This window comes from Oncorhynchus masou, chromosome 21 (assembly GCF_036934945.1).
Source record: "Oncorhynchus masou masou isolate Uvic2021 chromosome 21, UVic_Omas_1.1, whole genome shotgun sequence".
NCBI classification, from domain to species: domain Eukaryota; kingdom Metazoa; phylum Chordata; class Actinopteri; order Salmoniformes; family Salmonidae; genus Oncorhynchus; species Oncorhynchus masou.
The window spans coordinates 15,882,008-15,908,741 of record NC_088232.1 but is presented as its reverse complement, the minus strand read 5'-3'; the positions used below and the strand labels follow the sequence as shown (position 1 = coordinate 15,908,741).

At 43.2% G+C, this 26,734-nt stretch overlaps 1 protein-coding gene across 7 annotated transcripts in view; it reads right to left on the bottom strand.

Annotated features, from left to right (window-relative positions):
• The window catches only part of nrxn3a (neurexin 3a), a 470,965-nt gene that overhangs the window by 426,905 nt on the left and 17,326 nt on the right, over window positions 1–26,734 (bottom strand). For 4 of the 7 annotated variants that reach the window (XM_064927554.1, XM_064927555.1, XM_064927557.1 and 1 more), the window contains exons 3-4: window positions 21,087–21,107; window positions 20,597–20,626 (exon numbers count right to left, since the gene is read on the bottom strand). The exons of 2 other annotated variants lie outside the window; for them this stretch is intronic. In XM_064927554.1, the coding sequence (XP_064783626.1) occupies window positions 20,597–20,626; window positions 21,087–21,107 (51 nt within the window). Of the gene's footprint in view, window positions 1–20,043; window positions 20,056–20,596; window positions 20,627–21,086; window positions 21,108–26,734 lie in introns of all 7 variants that reach the window. One more of the 7 variants, XM_064927553.1, reaches the window with a different exon arrangement.

Sequence of the window (26,734 nt, the reverse complement as noted above, 5' to 3'; positions counted from 1 at the left end):
GGCCAGTCTGAGATATGGCTTTTTCTTTGCAACTCTGCCTAGAAGGCCAGCATCCCGGAGTCGCCTCTTCACTGTTGACGTCAAGCCCTTGACAAGTTGAATCAGGTATTTTTGTCTGGGGAGACAAACAAAAATGTGTGCTGTTGGGGGTACTAGAGGACCGGGGGCGAAGTGAGTGGGTTTACTCCCAAAATCTGTCCACGTTAAGCAGATCATTACCTATTAGGCAAGTGAGGAGTTTTTGTATGTTTTTATATCGGAGCTGTCCCTGTTGAAATTGGAGAAAGCCTATGAATATGCATGGTGCTACCATAGCATCTCATTGAATACAGGCGGTGGACACCCATACCCCTCATTGAATATTCAAAAATGTATTCAAATAATAAAATAATCATTGAAAAAGTGGAATAGGCTGCAGCTTGACAACCTGTCGTTCCGCTCTGTGGACAACGACTCCCATTGTTAGGGCGGAGAAACACACATCTCGTCATTATATCTAGTATCTCTAGTGATAGTGACGTTGGTTTCCCCCAGAATAAATATAGTCCATAACAAAACTCAACCAACAAACTTTGACTTGAAAATCACACTGCTTCCAGCACAGATCAATAGTGGAGAGGAAGGAGAGAAAAACACTGACACTTAAGATAACCATCTCTCTCTCTCATACCATCCCTCAGGGTGTATAGCATAAAGCAGTTTAATCGTTCCTAGATCTGGATTGTGTTTTCTTCTATTTTTTTCTGTCAGGGGAGCATTCTGTCAATCACTGAAATGTGCACTCTGCCTCCAGGCAATAGGTCTCTAGGGAGTTTGGCCATTGAACTGAGGGTCCCACTTAAATTAATTGACGGCTGTGTGTGTGTGTGTGTGTGTGTGTGTGTGTGTGTGTGTGTGTGTGTGTGTGTGTGTGTGTGAGCGAGCGAGCGAGCGAGTGAGAGAGAGAGAGAAAGAGAGAGAGAACAGGTTTTTCTATGGCCGCATTTAACCCAGGTAACTGTATTGTAAAATCGCCATCATCATCATTGTCACCACTATCAGAATCATCTAGATCGCTATCCTCATCGTCATCATAATCACCATCAGAAATCACCACCATCATCATCAGAATAATCTCGATCATCGTCGTCATCCTCATACTGAGGGACACAAAATGGGTGGATACCTTGTCCATTAGATCACGTTTCCCCTACGTCATTGAGGGAACATAGGCTCAGCAAAACATGTATGTTGTAGTCAGTGGTAGAGGGAAGACAAATAGCCTGTTAATATTAGCCTTATACTAATCAACAAATAATGTCACGGTCAGTTCTTTCTTTAGTCAATAGATCAGACTGAAAGGTGTTCCAAACAGACTTTGTGATTATTGAAATGACCCCGATTGTAAAGGTGCTGTGCGTTCATCAATAAACAATGAAACGAGAGTATGTGCGTACATCCCTATTGAATCAATCAATGATAAGGCAATAGTACATTTTGGTGCAGAAATCACAAATACATACAGTGCCTTGTGAAAGTATTCGGCCCCCTTGAACTTTGCGAACTTTTGCCACATTTCAGGCTTCAAACATAAAGATATAAAACTGCATTTGTTTGTGAAGAATCAACAACAAGTGGGACACAATCATGAAGTGGAACAACATTTATTGGATATTTCAAACTTTTTTAACAAATCAAAAACTGAAAAATTGGGCGTGCAAAATTATTCAGCCCCTTTACTTTCAGTGCAGCAAACTCTCTCCAGAAGTTCAGTGAGGATCTCTGAATGATCCAATGTTGACCTAAATGACTAATGATGATACATACAATCCACCTGTGTGTAATCAAGTCTCCGTATAAATGCACCTGCACTGTGATAGTCTCAGAGGTCCGTTAAAAGCGCAGAGAGCATCATGAAGAACAAGGAACACACCAGGCAGGTCCGAGATGCTGTTGTGAAGAAGTTTAAAGCCAGATTTGGATACAAAAAGATTTCCCAAGCTTTAAACATCCCAAGGAGCACTGTGCAAGCGATAATATTGAAATGGAAGGAGTATCAGACCACTGCAAATCTACCAAGACCTGGCCGTCCCTCTAAACTTTCAGCTCATACAAGGAGAAGACTGATCAGAGATGCAGCCAAGAGGCCCATGATCACTCTGGATGAACTGCAGAGATCTACAGCTGAGGTGGGAGACTCTGTCCATAGGACAACAATCAGTCGTATATTGCACAAATCTGGCCTTTATGGAAGAGTGGCAAGAAGAAAGCCATTTCTTAAAGATATCCATAAAAAGTGTTGTTTAAAGTTTGCCACAAGCCACCTGGGAGACACACCAAACATGTGGAAGAAGGTGCTCTGGTCAGATGAAACCAAAATTGAACTTTTTGGCAACAATTCAAAATGTTATGTTTGGCATAAAAGCAACACAGCTCATCACCCTGAACACACCATACCCGCTGTCAAATATGGTGGTGGCAGCATCATGGTTTGGGCCTGCTTTTCTTCAGCAGAGACAGGGAAGATGGTTAAAATTGATGGGAAGATGGATGGAGCCAAATACAGGACCATTCTGGAAGAAAACCTGATGGAGTCTGCAAAAGACCTGAGACTGGGACGGAGATTTGTCTTCCAACAAGACAATGATCCAAAACATAAAGCAAAATCTACAATGGAATGGTTCAAAAATAAACATATCCAGGTGTTAGAATGGCCAAGTCAAAGTCCAGACCTGAATCCAATCGAGAATCTGTGGAAAGAACTGAAAACTGCTGTTCACAAATCCTCTCCATCCAACCTCACTGAGCTCGAGCTGTTTTGCAAGGAGGAATGGGAAACATTTTCAGTCTCTCAATGTGCAAAACTCATAGAGACATACCCCAAGCGACTTACAGCTGTAATCACAGCAAAAGGTGGCGCTACAAAGTATTAACTTAAGGGGGCTGAATAATTTTGCACGCCCAATTTTTCAGTTTTTGATTTGTTAAAAAAGTTTGAAATATCCAATAAATGTCGTTCCACTTCATGATTGTGTCCCACTTGTTGTTGATTCTTCACAAAAAAATACAGTTTTATATCTTTATGTTTGAAGCCTGAAATGTGGCAAAAGTTCGCAAAGTTCAAGGGGGCCGAATACTTTCGCAAGGCACTGTAAATGCCTTTGACCAACAAACTTCTATGATTACAGTAATAAGATGGGATTGGTAGTGCATCTGCGATTCATTTGCCAGTACTTTTTCCTTCAACACAGTTATTATAATAAGCTGACTATTTATTATTGTTATTATTGATATTGATCCGCTGTTTAAATGTCCAGTTTGTGGCTAACCAGAGCCCCAACATGTTATAGTGACTAACTGGCTCATAATCTATTTTAGCAGCCTCGCTCAGAAAGATCTTACAAAGCGGAGTGAACACAGTCACATTGACCAAACCTGTCTCTCTCCACAGAAACAGAACAATACCCTGACCTAAAGACCTGGGTTGTATTCATCGGTGCACACGCCGTAAGAAAATGTTCTGCAACAGAAAACGAAAAGAAGCATTTCTTACTGGATGATTCCAGGTAGTCCCTCCCTATTTCAGTTTGTTTTCTTCCGGTTGGTGCCTATTGCATACAAGAGAGAGATGGCACCTATATCGAGGTGTCATATTAGGTGTATTACTGTAAACAGCTTGCCCGTGTGTCAGAGTCAAAGATCTAATGTAGGCCTCTAGGGTAAATGAACACCATACTAAAAGTTCAAAGTGACATGTAGCTACGGATCTACTTTACTGTGTTATGGATATAGGGTGGGCCCTCTTTCTGTGTTATAATCATTGCAGTAAAATGGTCACTGTAACACGCAGAACCAGAGGATGAATAGGCAGACTAGGGAGGGAGGGAGGGAGGGAGGGAGGGAGGGAGGGAGGGAGGGAGGGAGGGAGGGAGGGAGGGAGGGAGGGAGGGAGGGAGGGAGGGAGGGAGGGAGGGATAGGGTGCTTTTAATTGTAATGGTGCAAAAATAACTTCAGACTATCCTTTATTTGTCTAGAATATTTTATATATTAAGTGGCTTGAACTTGACAAACTGTGACAGACAAAGAGATCCTGCGGTAACTCCGTGTCCATGATCCTCAAAGGTGCTTAAGATAGGAGGAAGATGGGATAGAGAATACACACACCTACCAGAGGTCGGGTCTCAATCGATGCCTGAACCATTCCCCTCTCTGGATACCACAGCCTGCTGATGAGGACAAGACGGACAGAGCTACACATAAACACAGATCTGATAAACAACATCCCTCTCTGTCTGTCCCCCCTCTCTCCTCGTCCTCCATCTCTCCATTTCTCATCTCCTCTATCTCTCTGTTTCCCATCTCCTCCCTCAATCTCTCTCCTCCATCTCTTTTTCCATCTCATCACCTTCCTCTCTCTCTCTCCTCCATTGCTCTCTCTCTCGGACACTTACTTGTCGCTCTTCAACATCTCTCTCTATCTCCCTCTTTCTCTCTCTCCTCCATACCGCCCTCCTCCATCACTCTTTTCCCTCCCGCTCTCTCTCCCTCCTTTACATCTCACCGAAAATCCTCTGTTTGGTACAAATCTGCGCTCCATGGCTCCAGCCCTGATAGCAGCACCCTATATCTGATATGGAAGGTCTGGCTGATACATTCATATGTAGCCTATATACCCCCTGCTTGTTCACATGGATTACTTCATTTATTTGATCTATAAATCATCTCGCCTCCCAAACAACCTAGCCTGAACAGCTCCAGATGGCGTACAGATTAGAGTATCTGTGTATCTGAAGCGCTATGCTCAGACCAATAGTGAATCAACAGAGTGATTCCAGAATGGGGCACGGGGTCTTATGCCCAACGCATACATACAGACATATTGTCTATTACACTGATTCAGTATTGCATCAGGATGATAGAGAAAGATTAACAGAGGTGGCATAGAGAGAGAGAAAACTATGTGAAGAGCAACTGTAACCCAATGTCATGCCTCTAGCACACAGAGAACCTAGGGCTTCAATTTCACCAGACAAAAATCTAAATGAGCAGAGGGAAGAACAGAAGCGTGTGTGTGTGTGTGTGTGTGTGTGTGTGTGTGTGTGTGTGTGTGTGTGTGTGTGTGTGTGTTTAGACAGGAAACGGTGATCAAAGCACTAACCTATCGCCACGGCAGCCGAGACTTGGGCCATCCATCAGTTGTAACGTTCTCTCTCTCACACACACACACACACGACGTCAGACATGCCGTGGGTCCCGTGGGATAGGATGAGAGGGACGGTTTTGTAGGTTGTGTGAGAGTACCACTCCATCTCTATCACAGGCTGCCGCTAGGAGTAACGTAGACCACATACAGTCACCACACCCTGGGAGAGGATCTGGGGGTCTGGGCTCTTATCATGGTGGAGCCATAGAAAAAGAACAGGCAGAAATGGGTGGAAAAATTAAATGGATGGGACAGATGTATCATGTCTCACGGTCCAGCCTAATTTGGCAGCACAACAGAATTATACAGTGTCCATAAGAAACCAACAAAAGCAGCAAGACAGAAATGATGACGACACAGGAAAAAAATGGTTTCTAAATTAGTCTGTTCCAGACAGGGGAGAACAACTGCGGATTTTACGATGAGGCCTAATGGCAGGCTGCAGTACCCCGGTCGGCCTTCAAGTTGACTTACTCCATGAGAGGGGGCAGCACTGAGCTAGCCTGCAACATTATTTCCTAGAGTAGCTCAAACTGCGCATTCAATAATTCCAAAACTCCTCCATGTAGCAAGATGGCGACTCACTTAATTTAAAACTTCCTGATCATTAAATATGCCACTGAGCATTCTCATAAGAAACAATGGGGCAATGTCATCGATAGCTTCGCCCATATTTTTAATCCACCAGCTCGCCTTGCCATCATACAGGTAACAAGAAAGCCAACACCATGAAACAGAAAATATTCAGTCATCAGAATATCATTCCTCTCTTCCTTCTTTCCTACAGAGCAAAGCCACATCCGAATCCACTGGTACAAGCGAAAGGCTGCGCTCTAATCCAAGATGTCTGCACACATGAAAGAACATGACTGCCTTCTTTGAAGTCTCTTGATTCCAAAAACGGAGCAATTGGGGGGAAACCCGCCCGGCGACACAATGTATACTAACAGGGAAAGGAAGGGAGTGACTTGATTGGTGTGCCAGTCAGCCAGCCAACGCACCAGTGGGAGAAAAATCAGGCCAGCCAAGGCTCTCGCAAACGCATTGATTTGTCCCTATTAGCGACAGCATTAATTGAGCTTTAGAAAGCAATCGGGTCGCAGGAATCTGGCTGGCTGGGTCTCAATCCTTGGGGAATGTATGATTGAGGAAAAAGGAAGTGGGCCAGTTTTCTTCTGGACTTCTTAGGAGAGAAACTGATCCGCGGTGGATTGATTCTCAGCCTACACTTAATTTATTAGTGCATATGCACTCACAACCAGCCACATACAGATCAATGGATGAGCGTTTTAATTTAGCAGCTGAGCGAGTGGACTTTAGACTGGCTAGGCACCTCAGATCTGTTTGTGCTGCACGGCCAACCACTATCGTCATGGCAAGAAAGCACAAACAGATCTGGGATCAAGGTACCTTTTTGAGACATATACCAACATTGGCAAGTCAGGACACTATTCATGTGGACAATGATAGCCTGGTGAAGCACAGATACCTTTTCAAAGTCGTATTGTGTTCTCTTACCGCCGGAACATTTTGGAAACAGATGCCTTCATCATTGTTCACTTGTGTGGTCTCTCTTAGGTCATCAGTGCCAAATCAACTGCCATTATTAAATTGCTATGGAACCCTATAGGAACGTCAGTACTCACTATGCAGTATGAGGCCTCTGGAGGGTCTGGTTTGTCTGGGTGGAACAGATACAACAGATGTGCACATTACATCAATTATGGTGTGGCCTGCCCTCTACCACTGTCTGACTGACGTTGCCAAGTTGGGAGAATATTGGCCAAAATGAAAATACAACTAAAATGGTTGACTCATGTTCTGGGGACGTAAAAAAGGAAGTCAATTGGTAGAACGACAAAAAAACACAAACGCTCTCAGACATGACATATATTATGGCGTGGTCTGCCCTCTGCCACTGTCTGACTGACACAAATACGCGCAGACACACATTCCCACATAAACGCTGTGAGAAAAGCTTCTGGAGGACTGGACTAAACAAAAAGCCATCTTTTGTTTTTCTCCCACAAAATAAACATTTTCTCAATGAAATGCTTTTCAATCTCCTTTACTTGGGCCCATATCTGATCAGGCTGTAATGACGGTTGGCGAAAGGTCACCAACTTTACCTTTTCACCGGTGTGTCAGCGTCATGTTACCGGGTCGGGTTGCTAGGGCCAACAGAAAGGCTCACCTCTACCCTTTCCTGGCAGGAAACTGACACCTTGAACCCAATACCCTTCAGTACCTCAGGGTAGGGTAAGGATGTACCCTTCATTTAACCTCTGGCCTTTACCTCTCATCCCTAAACTATCTTCCTCCCCTCTCTCCTCTCCTTTCTTTTTTCCCCCTCTCTCCCTCTCTCTTCTCTCTCTCAATAACAGGTAGGGTTCAGCTGTGTATATCACCGTGCCCTCTTACTGCTCTGAATATGTCAGGATTAGACTGTCATAGCAGGGATTCGTTGTCTTAGTGAGCTCACACATGCCGACACACATGCTAACACACACACAGCACGTTGACACACTCACTCTCACACACACACACACACACTCGATTTCTCTCTCTAGCTCTCTCCCTATTTCACAAATATACACACACACACACTCTCTCTCTCTCTCTCTGAACAGTAGTGAGTGTATTCTTGCCGTGTATCTTCTTCTACCAGCACAGTGCGGAGCGGAGCTCATGCATTTTTAACAACACACACATTATTACATTTCTGTCCTACATGCACTCTGCAGACAGGAGAGCCACACTGGAGCAACAGGAGAGAGACAGGAGAGAGGGAGACAGGAGGAGAGGAGGGGAGGGGCGAGGAGAGGAGAGGAGAACTAGATGATATAGGGTATTCTACAGACCCGTATTTCTACAGGATGATTGCTGATATTATACCAGTTAGAGAAACAGTTGCCCCATATAAACATGTGTAATTGAATTTGAGGTCAGAATAAACAATAGCCAACCCAAGTTCAGCACTGTGCTTCACACACACACACACACACACACACACACACACACACACACACACACACACACACACACACACACACACACACACACACACACACACACACACACACCACTGAAGGCTGCTGAGGGGTGGACGTAATATTGGCTGGAATGGAGTCAATGGAGTGGCATCAACCATCTTTAATGTGTTTGATACCATTCCATTGACTCCATTCCAGCTATTATTGTGAGCCGTCCTCCCCTCAGCAGCCTCCACTGACACGCTAGAGAACGACCAACAATCAGTGTCTTTATAGCACGAGCACACCTTGCTTTTTGTGACTGGTCTTTCCCTGCCGAGCTGCATGACTGCATCATTCAAGGTGTGAATACGCCATGCAAGTGACGCGGCAAGTAGCACAGTGGTCTTCAGGGCAAAAATGTCATAAAAAGCATCTGGCAGAGGCAAATTCATCCACAAACACAAACATAATTGTATATACAGTATATCTTATATGACTGCGTTCATGAAGCCCATTCAACAGACCAGGGTATTAACACGGAAGTGTAACGGAAGGAACATGCCACTTGCACACGGTAGCAAGAGGGGCTGGCTGTTATCTTATTGAAGATACAATGCACGCTTTTATGAAAGACAAGAATAGGCTCCAAATGTTGCTGATCAGTAGGCTAACATAAGTCCCAAATGTAAGGGAAACAGATTGTTTGTCATCTGTAGCCCCATAGACTCCATTGAAATCAGTTGAAACAACCTCAATAACTCAATGCATGGACACTCCTATTGAATATGCATTCAACTGTATTGTGAGGAGGCCTATGCCATCTTGATTTACAGAGTTTACCAAGAGTTACCACCATTCGGATAAAATCATTACCATGATGTTGTTTTGCAGTTAGATTGGTAAAAACAACTACAAAATGCTGTATAAAATGCGGCATAAAATATCAGCCATCGGCCTTCTTGAACACCAGACAATCGGTATTGGCCCTAAAAAAAAAACATATTGATAATTCTCTAAAACACACACAAACACACATACAGCAGCATGCCAATGATCCTGCCATCGCAATCCGGGATCCGAGTTACCATGATGGCAACCATGTGCCGCTTGAGAAGAGTATCGATTATGCATAAGAGCAAGCATTCACTCGCTCTCACACACTGAGACACACACACACACACACACACACACTGAGACACACACACACACAGGGCTACATACAGTGCCTTGCGAAAGTATTCGGCCCCCTTGAACTTTGCAACCTTTTGCCACATTCCAGGCTTCAAACATAAAGATATAAAACTGTATTTTTTTGTGAAGAATCAACAACAAGTGGGACACAATCATGAAGTGGAACGACATTTATTGGATATTTCAAACTTTTTTAACAAATCAAAAACTGAAAAATTGGGCGTGCAAAATTATTCAGCCCCTTTACTTTCAGTGCAGCAAACTCTCTCCAGAAGTTCAGTGAGGATCTCTGAATGATCCAATGTTGACCTAAATGACTAATGATGATAAATACAATCCACCTGTGTGTAATCAAGTCTCAGTATAAATGCACCTGCACAGTGATAGTCTCAGAGGTCCGTTAAAAGCGCAGAGAGCATCATGAAGAACAAGGAACACACCAGGCAGGTCCGAGATACAGTTGTGAAGAAGTTTAAAGCCGGATTTGGATACAAAAAGATTTCCCAAGCTTTAAACATCCCAAGGAGCACTGTGCAAGCGATAATATTGAAATGGAAGGAGTATCAGACCACTGCAAATCTACCAAGACCTGGCCGTCCCTCTAAACTTTCAGCTCATACAAGGAGAAGACTGATCAGAGATGCAGCCTAGAGGCCCATGATCACTCTGGATGAACTGCAGAGATCTACAGCTGAGGTGGGAGACTCTGTCCATAGGACAACAATCAGTCGTATATTGCACAAATCTGGCCTTTATGGAAGAGTGGCAAGAAGAAAGCCATTTCTTAAAGACATCCATAAAAAGTGTTGTTTAAAGTTTGCCACAAGCCACCTGGGAGACACACCAAACATGTGGAAGAAGGTGCTCTGGTCAGATGACACCAAAATTGAACTTTTTGGCAACAATGCAAAACGTTATGTTTGGCGTAAAAGCAACACAGCTCATCACCCTGAATACACCATCCCCACTGTCAAACATGGTGGTGGCAGCATCATGGTTTGGGCCTGCTTTTCTTCAGCGGGGACAGGGAAGATGGTTAAAATTGATGGGAAGATGGATGGAGCCAAATACAGGACCATTCTGGAAGAAAACCTGATGGAGCCTGCAAAAGACCTGAGACTGGGACGGAGATTTGTCTTCCAACAAGACAATGATCCAAAACATAAAGCAAAATCTACAATGGAATGGTTCAAAAATAAACATATCCAGGTGTTAGAATGGCCAAGTCAAAGTCCAGACCTGAATCCAATCGAGAATCTGTGGAATGAACTGAAAACTGCTGTTCACAAATGCTCTCCATCCAACCTCACTGAGCTCGAGCTGTTTTGCAAGGAGGAATGGGAAAAAATGTCAGTCTCTCGATGTGCAAAACTGACAGAGACATACCCCAAGCGACTTACAGCTGTAATCGCAGCAAAAGGTGGCGCTACAAAGTATCAACTTTTCAGTTTTTGATTTGTTAAAAAAGTTTGAAATATCCAATAAATGTCGTTCCACTTCATGATTGTGTCCCACTTGTTGTTGATTCTTCACAAAAAAATACAGTTTTATATCTTTATGTTTGAAGCCTGAAATGTGGCAAAAGGTCGCAATGTTCAAGGGGGCCGAATACTTTCGCAAGGCACCGTACACACCCACCCACCCACGCCCGCACAAACATATCAATACTTTTCAATGGAGCATGATCAGGCTTGGCAATGCCATTTCATGCAAATCTGACTATCTGGCATCTTTGAAGTCTTCCCATTGCACTTCATAATATTTGATTGTGCACCTCTAGGCATGGAAACTATATTACCCATCATGCACCACCACTGCCCGGGCCCTGTGTGAACATAGAGATGATCAGAGATATGTTCAAAGGGAATCAATACTCATTAGATGCTGATCTAAGGTCAGTTTTCCTCCCAATGAATAAAGTAAGGACTAGAAGAGAGTAAACTGATCCTAGATCTGTGCCTAGGACAGTGATCAAAAAGATGCTCAGGGGAACCAATGCTCATTGGAGAGGCTAACTAGGCTCCAGCCATGCATGGCAGAGGTAGACAATGGCTATAGAGATGGAGCTACCACTGCTGTCACACACACAAACACATATACACTGCTGTCTGATCGCTGACCAGTGTAATGAGGATCCATCAGAGTATTCCCTACTGCCACCTGGCCCTAGCACTGCTCCAGCACAACTAGCACAACACACACGCGCCATCACAACAGTCCTCATGCACACACACATTTAGGTATGACATGCACACACTTTTAGGTATAAAGTCAAGGCAAAAATATCTGCACACACACGCACACGTGTGCTGTTTACGTGTGTGGATTAGAAGCCATACAGCCCAGAGGGGTTGAGCTGTAGAGAACTTTAAAAAGGCCATCAGAGATGTAAGTGATCTAAGTAAATATCCTCGGGCCAAACTACTCATAATATACTCCTGTCTCATTAGCATACAAACATTACTACACCATCTCCTCATACTGCTAAACAGACCAACACATGCACCTGCGCACTCACACGCACGCCCACACGCACAAAAACATACCAGAAACACACACAAGCTACCTAAAACAAAGCAACAGCTCCCAAGCCCCTATGGGATACAATTCCATTGTTTCTGAATAATGTGCCACTTCCATTTTGTATGGAGTCTGTCAAAAACACACCACCATCAACATGACAACAGCAAAACAGCACTTGATGACAGGTGAATTGAATGAAGTGTGCGACCTAAGCAGTGGGTGGACTTCCTAATTCAATCAGTCTCGTTGTGTTATTTTTTTTCTTTGTGGATGTTCTCAGAGATTCGGCCAACATCAGATCAACTTTAAAGCGGCAATCTGCAGTTCCGACAATACAAACAGCGGTCACATACATGTCTTCAGAAAGTGTTCACACCCCTTGACTTATTGCACATTTGGTTGTGTTAAAAGATGGGATTAAAATTGATTTAATTATCTTCACAAAATATTCTGTAATGTCAAAGTGGAAGAAAAATTCAAACATTTGCACACAAAAAAAGGAAAAATAAAACACTAACATTATCTTGATTGGGATTAAAATTGATTAAAATTGATTTAATTATCTTCACATTACATTAGTATTCACACCCCTGAGTCAATACATATTAAAATCACCTTTGGCAGTGATTACAGCTGTGAGTCTTTCTGGAAAAGTCTGTAAGAGCTTTGCAGACCCGGATTGTACACTATTTGCACATTATTCATTTAAAAATTCTGTCAAGTTGGTTGTTGGTCTTATCTAGACAGCCATTTTCAAGTGTTGCCATAGATTTTCAAGCAGATTTAAGTCAAAACTGTAACTAGGCCACTCAGGAGCATTCAATGTCGTCTTGGTAAGCACCTCCAGTGTATATTTGGCCTTGTGTTTTAGGTCACTGTCCTGCTGAAAGGTGGATTTGACAGAACCTCTAGAATTTTGCCTGTGCTCAGCTCTATTCCATTTCTTTTAATTAAAAAAAAACTCCCTAGTCCTTGCCGATACCAATAACATGACGCAACTGCCACCATGCTTGAAAATATGACGATGTGTTGTGTTGGATTTGCCCTCAAACATTACAGTTAGTTATCAGGACATAAAGTTCCATAACGCTTTGTTATCAGGACATAACGTTTCTTTCTTTGCCACAGAATGTATGTAACACAACAAAATGTGGAGTGTGTCAAGAAATGTGAATACTTTCTGAAGGCACTGTAGCTATAGATACGTGGACTGACCATCCATGATATAAAAAGTATAGTTTTCATCATTTTTAGAGGCTCTTGAGTGTTTGTTTACAATTACATTGTGTACAGTAGAGTAAAACAAGCATATATTTTTGGTAATGCTTTAAATCAAAATTTTCAATTTCACATCGATACTTTTTTTGTGGACATTACATGCACTGTATGCATTATGTGGGTTGAATACTGTAACTACACAGACTAAAACAATGAATACAAGTCCCATGATGGAAGTGACTACCCATTAGGCCTACTACTAGGCCCAGAATTGGTTCACATTACTTTATTTTAATAAAATATTTCAGTTGTTGTGTATATTACGTTTGTTTTATTTGATGACGTTCATTTCATTTCAAGTCATCATCTCATCTCTATAGAGCTACTGCCTATGCTGTCTGGCAAAATTACTATTTTAGCAGTTGTTCAAAGTAAATAAGGCATACATTTAGGAGTACTGACGTGCAACTGTCGATCAATCACTTCAATTATGTATATTCGGTTAAAAATACCTTGCGAAGCAACTGCACTATGTAAATTGCGCATATTTCTGGTCTTTTAGCAATCGTAAACGAAACACAGACCGGACACGTCGTCGCACAATGGATTATGGTCATTGTAGTTAATTATCACGTTTTCTGCGCTAAACAATGTCGAACACTGGCCTTTTGGAAACTCCCTACTACATCGCACATTCGGCATGATCTGATTTATCTATAGAGAAACTGCAGCGCAATCTGCGCATTGAGCTCACAGAAAAAAAACGAACGAAGTGCAATTCAAATAATTGAACCGATCTCGGTCAACTAGTTGTTTCAAAAACGAAAAATAACCGACATTTCGGTTAATCGCTCAGCACAACTTTTTGGTTCTGATGGGGTACGACAGTTTAACTAAACTCATGAGGCATCTATAAATTACATTCTACAAGAATCAATGGGTATATGTCAAATGTAAATATACTGTATATATCATTCATTTAAAAAACATGGATGTAGCAATTGCAGATCACCCCTCAAAATTAGATTTCATTTTCTGTGCTTTAGGATATAAAGATCAGCAAAATGGTGCCGGAAAATCAACATGAGAGAATACACCCTGGGGGATTTTTTATTGATTCAGTTCATCAATGAAGAAATCAACAAATGTATAAAGTGAGGCCAAGAGATACAGGGTGGCACACACACACACACACACACACAAGTCTGAGGCCACCACCCCCCAGGGGGTGTGTTGTCTGCCTGTCGGTCGGCTGACAGAGAGACAGCTACTGAGGGATTATGGGAGCAAATGGAATTACCTACCGTCCAAACGCCAAGATAACCATTTCATTATCAGTGTCTCACACACACCAGCAGAGCGGCATCAAACAACCTCCAGAGGGACAACACACACACACACACACACACACACACACACACACACTGCACCAGACGGGGGCAAAGGAACAGCTGACAAATGCTCTGTGGAAAAGATTCAAATATTTGAAGAATCAAAGAGTTAGCAAAGGAGGAAGGTGGGAAAGGAACATGTAATCCCCAAAACTATGTTCTGAGTGACAAGTTAAAGCTTCCTTTCCCTGAATCAAGGAAAGAATCCCATGTAAAGTCCCTGAGAAATAAGTCCAGCTTAATATTAAAGGAGTCAATATGAGATGATTGACCTTTTCCCTTCCCCTGGGTCCAGTCTGTATGTCCAGCTCAAACATAGAGCACTCTTTGACAAATATTCCACTGGCCTATGAAACTGTAATACTCACACACCTGTTTTACTAAGACCTGAGAACCCCCCTAACACACGCATACACACATACGCATACACACATACGCACACACACAAACATGCTGACACACACATACTAACCCTTTCACATCACTAACTCTTCTGTTTTTTTCTCCCTTTTAGTGTGTGTGTGTGTGTGTGTGTGTGTGTGTGTGTGTGCGTGTGTGTGTGTGTGTGTGTGTGTGTGTGTGTGTGTGTGTGTGTGTGTGTGTGTGTGTGAGAGAGAGAGAGAGAGTCCCATTCTCAGTCCCAGCGCTGATCAGCATTTGATTATCAATGTCTCCTCAAGGTTAGCAAGAGTAGACACCTCCTTAATGCAATCAAACCTGATTAGATAATTAGCATACTATTTGCATAATTTTTCTGCAATTCATTATCCAGCTAGTGAGTTCATCTATGTCCCATGAGATGATCCATCTCTCTCCTCCCCTCACCTCACAAACTACACACACACAAGACAAATTGGAGCCATGGAAAGAGAGGAGCGTAAATGGCTGTCCCTGCAATTCTCTGTGCCCCTCTAAACCCGCTTATGTTTTCGTGGCTGTTTGTCGGCATATGCCCGCTGCCAACATGAGGCATGGCAACCGAGATCAGCCTCAGTGTGTGTGTGTGTGTGTGTGTGTGTGTGTGTGTGTGTGTGTGTGTGTGTGTGTGTGTGTGTGTGTGTGTGTGTGTGTGTGTGTGTGTGTGTGTGTGTGTGTGTGTGTGTGTGTGTGTGTGTGTGAGAGAAGTTCAGGGGTGTACCATTTGAAATCCAAACTGTTCTGGGGTAACTCTACTACCCTCACTCTGTGTGTATCTCGGTCTCTCACTCTCTCTCCAGCTGGTGTCTGCAATCTCTCACCCTCTCATGGCTGCATTACAGCATCAGTCAGTCAACCATAGAAAAGACAACTGTCTACCATTACTCAATGACACCACTGATATCCTTGAGTTACCACCGTTTTCACAGTGCAGAAATATTGCCTTTACATCACCTTAATAACTGTTACAAAGATGTCAATGATAGAGAATGAAACCGTAAATTATACATTGATTTGGTTAAGTAAGCGACATCATGAATTAAAAGGCTAAATAAGGGGTGTCTAAGGCAAGGCACCATCATTTGGAAACCAATGAGCTATAATATCATCAGCCAGGTCACCCATGATACAAGTCACTATTCAACGTCCATCCATGTCTGAGGACATCGGGAGATGACGTGAAAACCGGCCACTAGGGGAAACAGAGAGCGCTGTTTCCTTCAAGTAGGTTTTGGTTTTACTGAAGGTTTAATGAACAGGGATGGCGGATGGGTGTAAGCAACTGCTCCGATTCCAAAGGTTGCGAGTTTGAATCCAGTGATAGAAAGTTTGATCCCAAACCTTAACCCTTAACTTAACCATTCAGAGTTTAAAAAAAAATAGGAGTTAACTTTGAAATCTGACTTTTGAAACAACTTCTAAATTTGACGTTTGAGAAACATGGATGAACGTCTAATTTTGAACATGAGACCGTGAGAGCTGGTAGAATATCACATGCAATCACTGGACCCCTTTTCTAAAAAAAAAAAACTAAAAAACATTAACATGGGCCACAACCTCTGTTGTTTGAGGCTTTACAGGATAAATATGATATTTTTGCTTTGTTTATAAGTTTATAAGCTTCATATGATATCAGAAGGAGATGGAGAGGTCTGGGCCAAAACAACAAAACTTCTGCTTTGGCCAAATACAGACCATAAGTGCAAGCACAGTCTGTATCATACTATAAACTAAGGTATTGCATTTATCTATTATTCATTGCAACATTGAGCGCCATTCCTTTTTGCATTGTTGGCCTAAGTGGCAATCGAACCCACGACCCTGTCAATGCTAATGCCATGCACTTAATAACTGAGGCACACAGGAAAAGTCCCAGTGTACTTATGACATACAGTAGCTATAGCATACCATCGAGAGGAGGGTAGAAGTGTAACCTCTACGTGAAACCAGCTGAATGTAAGCACTACCTGCCCTCAGCAGTGTTAGAACAGCTAGCCCACAGTGACTTCTAGAGAATTACCACCATGAATTCCACCACATCAAAGCCTGCTAGTGTTGGGAAACACTGTCAGGAGAGGGGAGAGGGAGAGAGAGCTGGAAAGTAGGAGAGAGGAGGGAAAGAGACCGAAAGGAGAATAAAGAAACAATGAGATAGAGAGAGCAAGGCAATATGCGTGACTCCACACGACAGCTACACACTCTTCTATTACACCCCCCTCTCCATCTTCCTCTGTGAGTCCCTCTGTCTTCTTGTCTACGCAGCTGCGACTGGATGCAAATAAAGCCGTAATGGAGGTCCTGTCTGCTTAACAGGAGCCGACAGGGGGGCTGATGGGAAATAATGTCTGCCGTCTCCCGGAGGGATTAAACACAGGAAGCAGGAAGTGAGACAGACAGGAGGAACAGGGAAGGAGAGAGGGAACAAGTTCAGCACTAGAGGAGGATATTGATACAACACAGGGGTTTACAGTATAGCTCTCTGGGTTACATTTTGGGCTAGGAATGGGGAAATAAGAGGATTGCTCTGTATTTCATTTAAGGTAAGGTAGGAACACACACACACAATATCCCTGTAGTTCGGCCAATCGTTGTCCTACACCTAGAGGGCCTCTGTGTGTGCAGGCTTTGGTTCTGACCCAGCCCTAACACACCTGGCCTAACTAACACACCTGACTTTACAGTCTGGTTTTCCTTACTAAAGACTGTGACTTTGCCTTTTAACTGATACTGTGACAGCTGGGCATTTCTCTGCTTTCATGCTAATTGTATCCCTTCTTAATGTCCAGGGAGCTCTGGGTTATTACAGTAAAGTCGGTCAGAGCGGAGGAGGCAGCTAATGCTTCACGTTTCTCTACATCATCAGTCTCTCACTGTAAAGCAGTCATTGTGATAAGCAGAGTCAGCATCAGCGGTGGTTTGAAAACTAGAAAACCTTTTTTTCAGGCAACACACATCTTACTGGTGTGTGCTCATATAATTTTTCCAAAAGGCCCATTGGTCAGTTAGCCAGCATTTGCCCCAATGGGATTCTCTTTGTGTGTGTGTGTGTGTCTGTCAACACAGTACAAACCAGTGACAAACTTAAAAACGACCACATCTATCAAAGTCTCGCTCTCTCCTCATTCATCTTTCCCCCACTCCATCTCACACTCTCTCCCCCTCGCCTACAGTATTTCTCTCTCTCTCCTCATTCATCTTTCCCCCACTCCATCTCACACTCTCTCCCCCTCACCTACAGTATTTCTCTCTCTCTCTCCTCATTCATCTTTCCCCCACTCCATCTCACTCTCTCCCCCTCACCTACAGTATTTCTCTCTCTCTCTCCTCATTCATCTTTCCCCCACTCCATCTCACACTCTCTCCCCCTCACCTACAGTATTTCTCTCTCTCTCTCCTCATTCATCTTTCCCCCACTCCATCTCACTCTCTCCCCCTCACCTACAGTATTTCTCTCTCTCTCCTCATTCATCTTTCCCCCACTCCATCTCACTCTCTCCCCCTCACCTACAGTATTTCTCTCTCTCTCCTCATTCATCTTTCCCCCACTCCATCTCACTCTCTCCCCCTCACCTACAGTATTTCTCTCTCTCTCTCCTCATTCATCTTTCCCCCACTCCATCTCACTCTCTCCCCCTCACCTACAGTATTTCTCTCTCTCTCTCCTCATTCATCTTTCCCCCACTCCATCTCACTCTCTCCCCCTCACCTACAATATGTCTCTCACTCTCCTCATTCATCTTTCCCCCACTCCATCTCACACTCTCTCCCCCTCACCTACAGTATTTCTCTCTCTCTCCTCATTCATCTTTCCCCCACTCCATCTCACTCTCTCCCCCTCACCTACAGTATTTCTCTCTCTCTCTCCTCATTCATCTTTCCCCCACTCCATCTCACTCTCTCCCCCTCACCTACAGTATTTCTCTCTCTCTCCTCATTCATCTTTCCCCCACTCCATCTCACTCTCTCCCCCACACCTACAGTATTTTCTCTCTCTCCTCATTCATCTTTCCCCCACTCCATCTCACTCTCTCCCCCTCACCTACAGTATTTCTCTCTCTCTCCTCATTCATCTTTCCCCCACTCCATCTCACTCTCTCCCCCTCACCTACAGTATTTCTCTCTCTCTCCTCATTCATCTTTCCCCCACTCCATCTCACTCTCTCCCCCTCACCTACAGTATTTTCTCTCTCTCTCCTCATTCATCTTTCCCCCACTCCATCTCACTCTCTCCCCCTCACCTACAGTATTTCTCTCTCTCTCCTCATTCATCTTTCCCCCACTCCATCTCACTCTCTCCCCCTCACCTACAGTATTTCTCTCTCTCTCCTCATTCATCTTTCCCCCACTCCATCTCACTCTCTCCACCTCACCTACAGTGTTTCTCTCTCCGCTCCCTTTCCTCTCTATCTCACAAAAGGAGTGCATTTGAAAGATATTGCAGCGTCACGTCATATCTTGTAATTGCATCATTCACCCAAGGACATGTCATCACGGAGACAGTTCAAATGTCAGTCCGACATTACATTGTACTTTATATATGAAAAGCAGATTATCATGTCCTAATCCATGGACTCCACCGCAGACAATGGAGGGAGAGAGTGGAAAACATCACTCCTGAACATCCTTGCAAATCTCTCCCAGCCTATAGTCATCAAACTGAGAGACTTTCTCCCCAATCTCATTCCGTCGATAATCCAGTACTCAAAACATCTATAGCAGATCATTCCTGAATTCCATTTCCTCTTAGTACACTTACAATATATTCCTAACGACAGCGCCACACACTCCCTCCCTCACTCAGACTCAGTGAGCACTCTGTTTTCCTGCTTCAATTAAGGATAATTTAATTAATTTGCCTAATCCAAGCACCCTTGGTGAGCTGCCATTAGGCAGGAAACGCTAAACAGAGAGAGGTAAACACAATACAGCAACACACAGAGACACACGTCACACCAGGGGAGTGTCTTATGTTGCACTCACGCCCGCTGTTATCACATACATCAAGGAATTAGACAATAGCGTAAATACACTTGTCTTTGCACACAGAGGAACACATTTGAAAGAGCACACGGTATTTGACATGACACTCACTCAATCGAGCCCAGGGTTTCTTAAAGCGAGGGTAAGAGAAAGACTGATCTGTACCTTTGCTTTTAGCTAGGGAGAGGCGAGGAGGAGAGAGGGCGTAGAAGACAGAAGGTGGTGTGTCCACAGCGGAAGAGGAGGAGAGAAAAACCAACAGTGAATAAGTTTGACACGGGAGAGTGCTTGATGAGTGGAGAACACAAATTAATATGTGTATATTAATATCTGCATGTCATTCGTATCAATACACAGTAGCACATTGGCACTGTAGTATTGTCAAACTACACGACGCTTCAAACTCAGTCCTTCACACACCAAACACACACACACACACACACACACACACCAGACAGTACCGTAAGCCTGTTAGTCAGTGCATGCAAAAACACACATTTCTTAGATTGCAAAAATACTTTTAATCTACTGTTTTTTATGTACTACTGTAACACTGTTATTAACACCACATATAGAGGAAAAAGTGCATTTGTCATCGGAAGAGAAAACCTTCAAAACATCACAACAAACATGCACATAGCACACAACCACACAGCACACAACCACACAGCACACAACCACACAGAAATGATGGCGATTAGAAAGAAGAGAGGCATACCTTGCTCCGCCATCATCATATGTGAAAATCCTTGAGGGAAGGAATGAATGACAGAAAGAAGGGGAAAAAAGAGAGAGAGAAAGAGAGAGCACTTCAGAACCTATATTCCAATACTTTGTCGGTACAGTATTGCGATGTCCCATATTTTCCCGTGAAAGAAAGCATGGCATCAGACTCACAGACAAACAAGCTTCCCACAGCTAAGGGAAAGCTTCCGTAGTAGGACTAGAGTAGTTGAACTAAAGAAGTAGCAGGGCTGACATCCTTGTAGGAACATTTTGGTTATGAAGACATGACTGACCCAAAAAAACGTAAATACAGTTTCCACCCTAATTTTTTTGTGTTTTTATTTCTATCATGGATAACAAAGTGTCCAATGAGCCTAAATTATTTTGCGTTATTTCTAAGATGAGATGGTTTTGATGAGATGGTTTTGATGGTTTTTTGATGAGATGGTTTTGATGAGATGGTGTTTCCTCAGAACACTTACCTGGAATATTATTGTTGACCTCTGGATTCACCGTGGCAGAAAATTAGAAGCAAAATAACAAAAAGGAAAAGAGAGAGGAAACGAATTCCACAATTAGAAACACTCTTTTTGTATTTGCATGGAACCTATCATGCAAACCTAACACACCTGACACCATACACAGACACTACACTGTGCATGTACAGTGCCTCCGGAAAGTATTCAGACCCCTTGACTTTTTCCACACTTCGTTACGTTATGGTGAAGCATGGTAGTGGCAGCATCATGCTGTGGGAATATTTTTCAGTGGCAGGAACTGGGAGACTAGTCAGGATCGAGGCAAATATGAACGGAGCAACGTACAGAGGGATCCTTGACAAAAACCTGCTCCAGAGGACTCAGGAACCTCAGACTGGGGCGAAGGTTCACCTTCGAAGCGGACAATGACCCTAAGCACACAGCTAAGACAATGCAGGAGTTTCAATGAGTAGCCCAGCCAGAGCCCGGACTTGAACGCGATCGAACATCTGTGGAGAGACCTGAAAATAGCTGTGGAGCAACATTCCCCATCCAACCTGACAGAGTTTGAGAGGATCTGCAGAGATGAATGGGAGAAACTCCCCAAATACAGATGTACCTAAGCTTGTAGCATCATACCCAAGAAGACGTGAGGCTGTTGTAGCTGCCAAAGGTAGCTGCCATTTTCTTAGATATTAGCAACATGTTCTATAATTCCTGTTTTTGCTTTGTCATTATGGGTGCAGAGTGATGAAGAAAAAAACGATTTTATTCATTTTAGAATAAGGCTGTAACGTAACAAAATGTGGACAAGGTCAAGGGGTCTGAATACTTTCCGTAGGCACTGTATATAGTGAGAGTATAGCACAGTCAAATATATTACATTGAAGTGAATATATTGTTGTATGAGAACATCATTGTCATCATCTCATCTGAACACCACTTGATCCCCAAAAACACATTCTGAAAAACATTGATGATATCTTCATTCAGCTTCAGTCACACAAACAGGGAAACACACACACACACACACACACAGAAAGACACATACACAAACTCAGCAGGGACATAAATCCAAGCTGGTAGAAGCCCCAGTTCCCTGTAAGCAGGTTGTGAATTTATGATGTAAGCGATTAGAGCAGTAGTAGAGGGGAGGCTGTGTCCATACTCTTTGTCCCAGCCCTTTGGTTCTCTCTCTCACTGCTAACACAAACACACCAAACAGAGGGTTCCCTATTAGAAGACCTCTTCCTGAGGAAGGCTTAATGTTCAGAGAGTTTTTTTTAAACACGTCTGTGCATGTCGTGACAAACCTTTGACTTAAGCCAGGCGTACGCTACGTACGCTACGTGATGTTGGCCTCGATTTAGCTGTCCCAGACAGGTTTTTGAGATCAAAAACAAAACAAAATAAACAGAATCCCCAAGTCATTGCCTACTCGAGGCGCGCGGCCATCACCGATGCTCGTTTAATATGAGCGGGTCAGAGATGCAATCTGAGGGCTACAAATCCTGTCTTGGAGCCATCCCAGACGTCCAGGTATTTTCAAGCATGTTTGATTTTATTGACACACAATCTGCAATGCTTTTGTAGTGTGAGATGTGCGATGACAAGGTTGGAGAACGGTGATCAGCAATAGCCAATGAGAGCTCACCAGAGAAGCCAATGAGATCACCCAGAATGTGTGTAGGCTCTTGAGCAAGCGTCAAATCGACCTCTGAAGTTGACAAGAATGTTATTCCATTCAAAATGTATTGGCTACTCTGCATGGCAAGTGTGAATGTCTGACTGAAGAATGTGAATATCTGATTGTGGCTGTTTAGAGCCGCAGACAGCTCGTTCTAACTACGTTAGCAATCGAACCGCATCATTTTGCGAGACAGCGTCATATTGAGAATCCTAGTTTGTGTTCAGCTTCGCATGGTAACCAACTCGAGGTAGGCGGCCTGTTCCTGATCTTCCACATCAAATACTACAGTGGCTTGCATGATCTTACGCTTTATTAGTTAAGTGACATCCTATGTAAATTGCTAGGTTATTGTTATCTATACGCTGCTGAACAGTGTTTTACTGGAATAAAAGTAAGCTACAGGAGACAACTTTCATCTGGCTATACCTGCTGAACGGGGTTTACAATATACATATTTTTTATGTTCAGTTTCACCATCAGCAATTGTTTTGATAGTTTTGCTTTAAACAATCAGTGTGTGAGGACAGACGCTGGGAGACGAGAAGCAAGTATATCGAGAGAATATTTAATAAATAACCGGCATGAAAGAAAACAAGGACAGAGTCAGCATTCATGCTGATATGGGGATGAAACTGAGGAATAGACAGATATAGGGGACGCAATCAATAACTGATGGAGTTCAGGTGAGTCCAATGAAGCGCTGCTGCGCGTAACGATGGTGACAGGTGTGCGTAATGATGGGCCGCCTGGCGCCCTCGGACACCAGAGAGGTGGAGGGGGAGCAGGCATGACACAGTGTATATGGTCAAGTTGATCATTTCATAACGAGGAAAGCAATCCCTTTTGCAAGGCGCACTGCATGGCCAAAGCGAGAGGAGGTCAGTCCGTGAAAACTTCCGAACAGTCAAAACCATTCGATTTGGAAATGAGGGTGAAATCCAAAGTTGTGCTATATATTAATTGGCTATGCAATAGCTCATTTGTAAAGAATAAATAGTGATACATTACTAGCTCAAACAATTAATCAGCAAAAATGTTAATTAATTAGTGGGCGATGGTGGGTGAATTAGTGGGTGAATTAGTGGGCGATGGTCATTTCAGATCCAAAGTGGGGGACAAAAAAAACCTGTCTACATTGCCCCTCCACCCTAATCTGATAGTGGTAGAGGGGCAGTAGATGCCTAGTCTCCCTTTTGGCTCAGCTCAGGCGCCTACATAGTACATACACCATAGATGTCCCTCATTTACACACACACACACACACACACACACACACACACACACACACACACACACACACACACACACACACACACACACACACACACACACACACACACACACACACACACACACACACACACACACACACACACACACACACACACACACACACACACACACACACACACACACACACACACACAGAGAGAAGTCAGCTCAGACAGATCCAGCTCAGAGAGACCCAACTCATGAGCTCCATCAGCAGCAGATTTGAATTTAGAATTGAAAATCAGTGTTTAAGCAACAAAAATGAGTGCATCGAATCGTATCAAACCGAATCGCACCGAATCAATTCAAACTAAAACGCACATGGCCCTTGTTTTAAATGATTTTGACTGTTGTCATATTGTTTTTAAAAATCACTACTCATGGGCCCAGAGAACCCTCACCCAGGTAGGGTTTTAAAGCTTGGGCATCGGGTTGGGCATGGGTTGGTACCCTGGCACTAAATCCAGTCTCAAGCCAGGACCAATAAAACAGAACTGGGGTATGATCAGAGACAACAGCAGCGGGAACATGGTTTCACTTTAGCATGTCGAGGGCAAAATAGAAACCAAGGGGCTGTTTGTGTACTTCTGCCATCGATGACGTATCTTTTTCCATTGTCTTCTAATTGAAACCTTAAAAAATACAATACTTACAGAACTATTAAGATTAAATAGTAGCCTTGGTTCTTTCCCACCAATGTGCCCCAGTGTAAGTCTCCTGATTAGCCCGACCACAGGCAGTGATTAGGGAAGGAAATGAACACCAGTCTAATTGAGTTGGTCGCCATTAAAGGCTTTCAGTGGGCAGCAATCAGAGATCTATTAAACATTAATTTAAACGATTTCACTAGCCAGTTATTAGATATGTATTAGAGATGTAAAAGTTAAATTCAAGCGATTTTACCGGACAGTTATTAGATGTGTATTAGGTATTAATTTAGTCACCGAGCAAATTCCATCTGCCTGAACATAAGACAAGCTGTTCAAACGGTGTGTGTGTGTGTGTGTGTGCATTTGTATTTGTGCGTGTGTGCATGTTCAATGTAATCTCCTTTAAATCTCCTCTTCAGATGGGGTCCTCTAGTATTGTCTTGTATCAATAGAGTGTTGAAGCCCACAATGTGACCTCCTGGCAGTGGCATTTAAATGGCTCAGTCCCAAGAGAGGACACGGGGGAATTGAGGAATTAGCCAGATTAGTAAGAAGAAGGGTATGTGGACGGTGTGATAATGTGGTCTGTGTGTGTGTGTGTGTCTCCCTCTTCATTTAGCTTTTCTTCATTTAAAAAAAAATACGCTGACAGATTATTTACACTGTATTGCTTTGTTTTTTTCCACCAGTGAACACACACACACACTGTATATGCAGTATACAGTATACACACTGTATATGCAGTATATGCTGTCTAGTGAACAGGTCTAGTGTATACTACGAAAATATCTGTTTACTTTTCATTATTTATTGAACTATAACCTGGCAGTTGCTTTAACATAAGCCTCTACCTTTAAACAAATGCCTTGTGGGAAAGCCAAACATCTGAAAACAGATTGATGTTCTCACTACTGCAGCTCAGCAGGGCTTTAACAAACGTGTATCTATTTACTTATCACTCTTCAAATTAAGTAAATAGGCTCATCATTTCCCTCAACTGGAAAAGTCAATACCTGAGGTGAAGGACTATTTTTTATACAGTAGGATTCATAAAGGGAAGAGATAGAGCTATACTTTACTCTTTAGGCCTACAGTAAAAAACTTAAAGGGATGGCTGAGAGCCATCCTTCATACAGTATAGTATTTATTATTTCAGAAAGATGCAAAACTCTGCCACTATCTGATTATTGCCTGAATTCAGTTCAAATTAGGAACAAACTAAGCAGTAAACAGCTGGCAAACACACACAAACACAAATACACCATCCCACACAACACCATCCAAATTAGATGACAGATTGAGTGTTGGTGTTGCCAAACTCTTATTATTATTATTACTACTAGGATGATAATCCCAGATTACTGTACTAGTGTAGGCTAGGTGCTTCAGCAAACCATGTTACAAGCAGACAGACTACAGTACGGCCGTTGCAGAGCAGAACATACGCTGCGGCCATGGCAATGGTCATTTGAGCCATCTGCCCCGCCTGGGGAAGTGTCAGGTGTCTGTTGCCGTGCCTACGGCAGTCACCAGACTGTGTGTACAGTACATCACACACAGCAGGTCTGTCCACACGTTAGCTCCTTTTTTTTGAGGAAAAAGGCCTACAGTGTACAAAACTTTGGTTTTAGCAACATGTTTTACTAGCTTACCAGTCGTTTATTACAACCATATAACATGTACTTATTATATTGTGAAAGCAGTGCATCTATGTAGGCCTACTGCAAAGCTGTTAAGTGTAAGAAAGTGGGTGAGTGTGTGTGTAGAATGTATTTATGTTTTGTCTGAGAGTAGATGCCGTATATTTTTACAATCCAGAGGCTGTATATTTTAAGCGGCAGTACATTGGCGTGCCGTCCACACAAATACAGCTTGACCCCAGTAAACAGCGTTATTTATTTTAGGATTGTCTGAACTCCTTGTTCACGGCCCAACACATTACAGGGCTGGTCAACACACACGCACACAAACACAGGTCCAACCACTGACTCAGCCCCCTATCAGAGTGCGTCTATAGCGTCTCCAGCTAGCGATAGCTC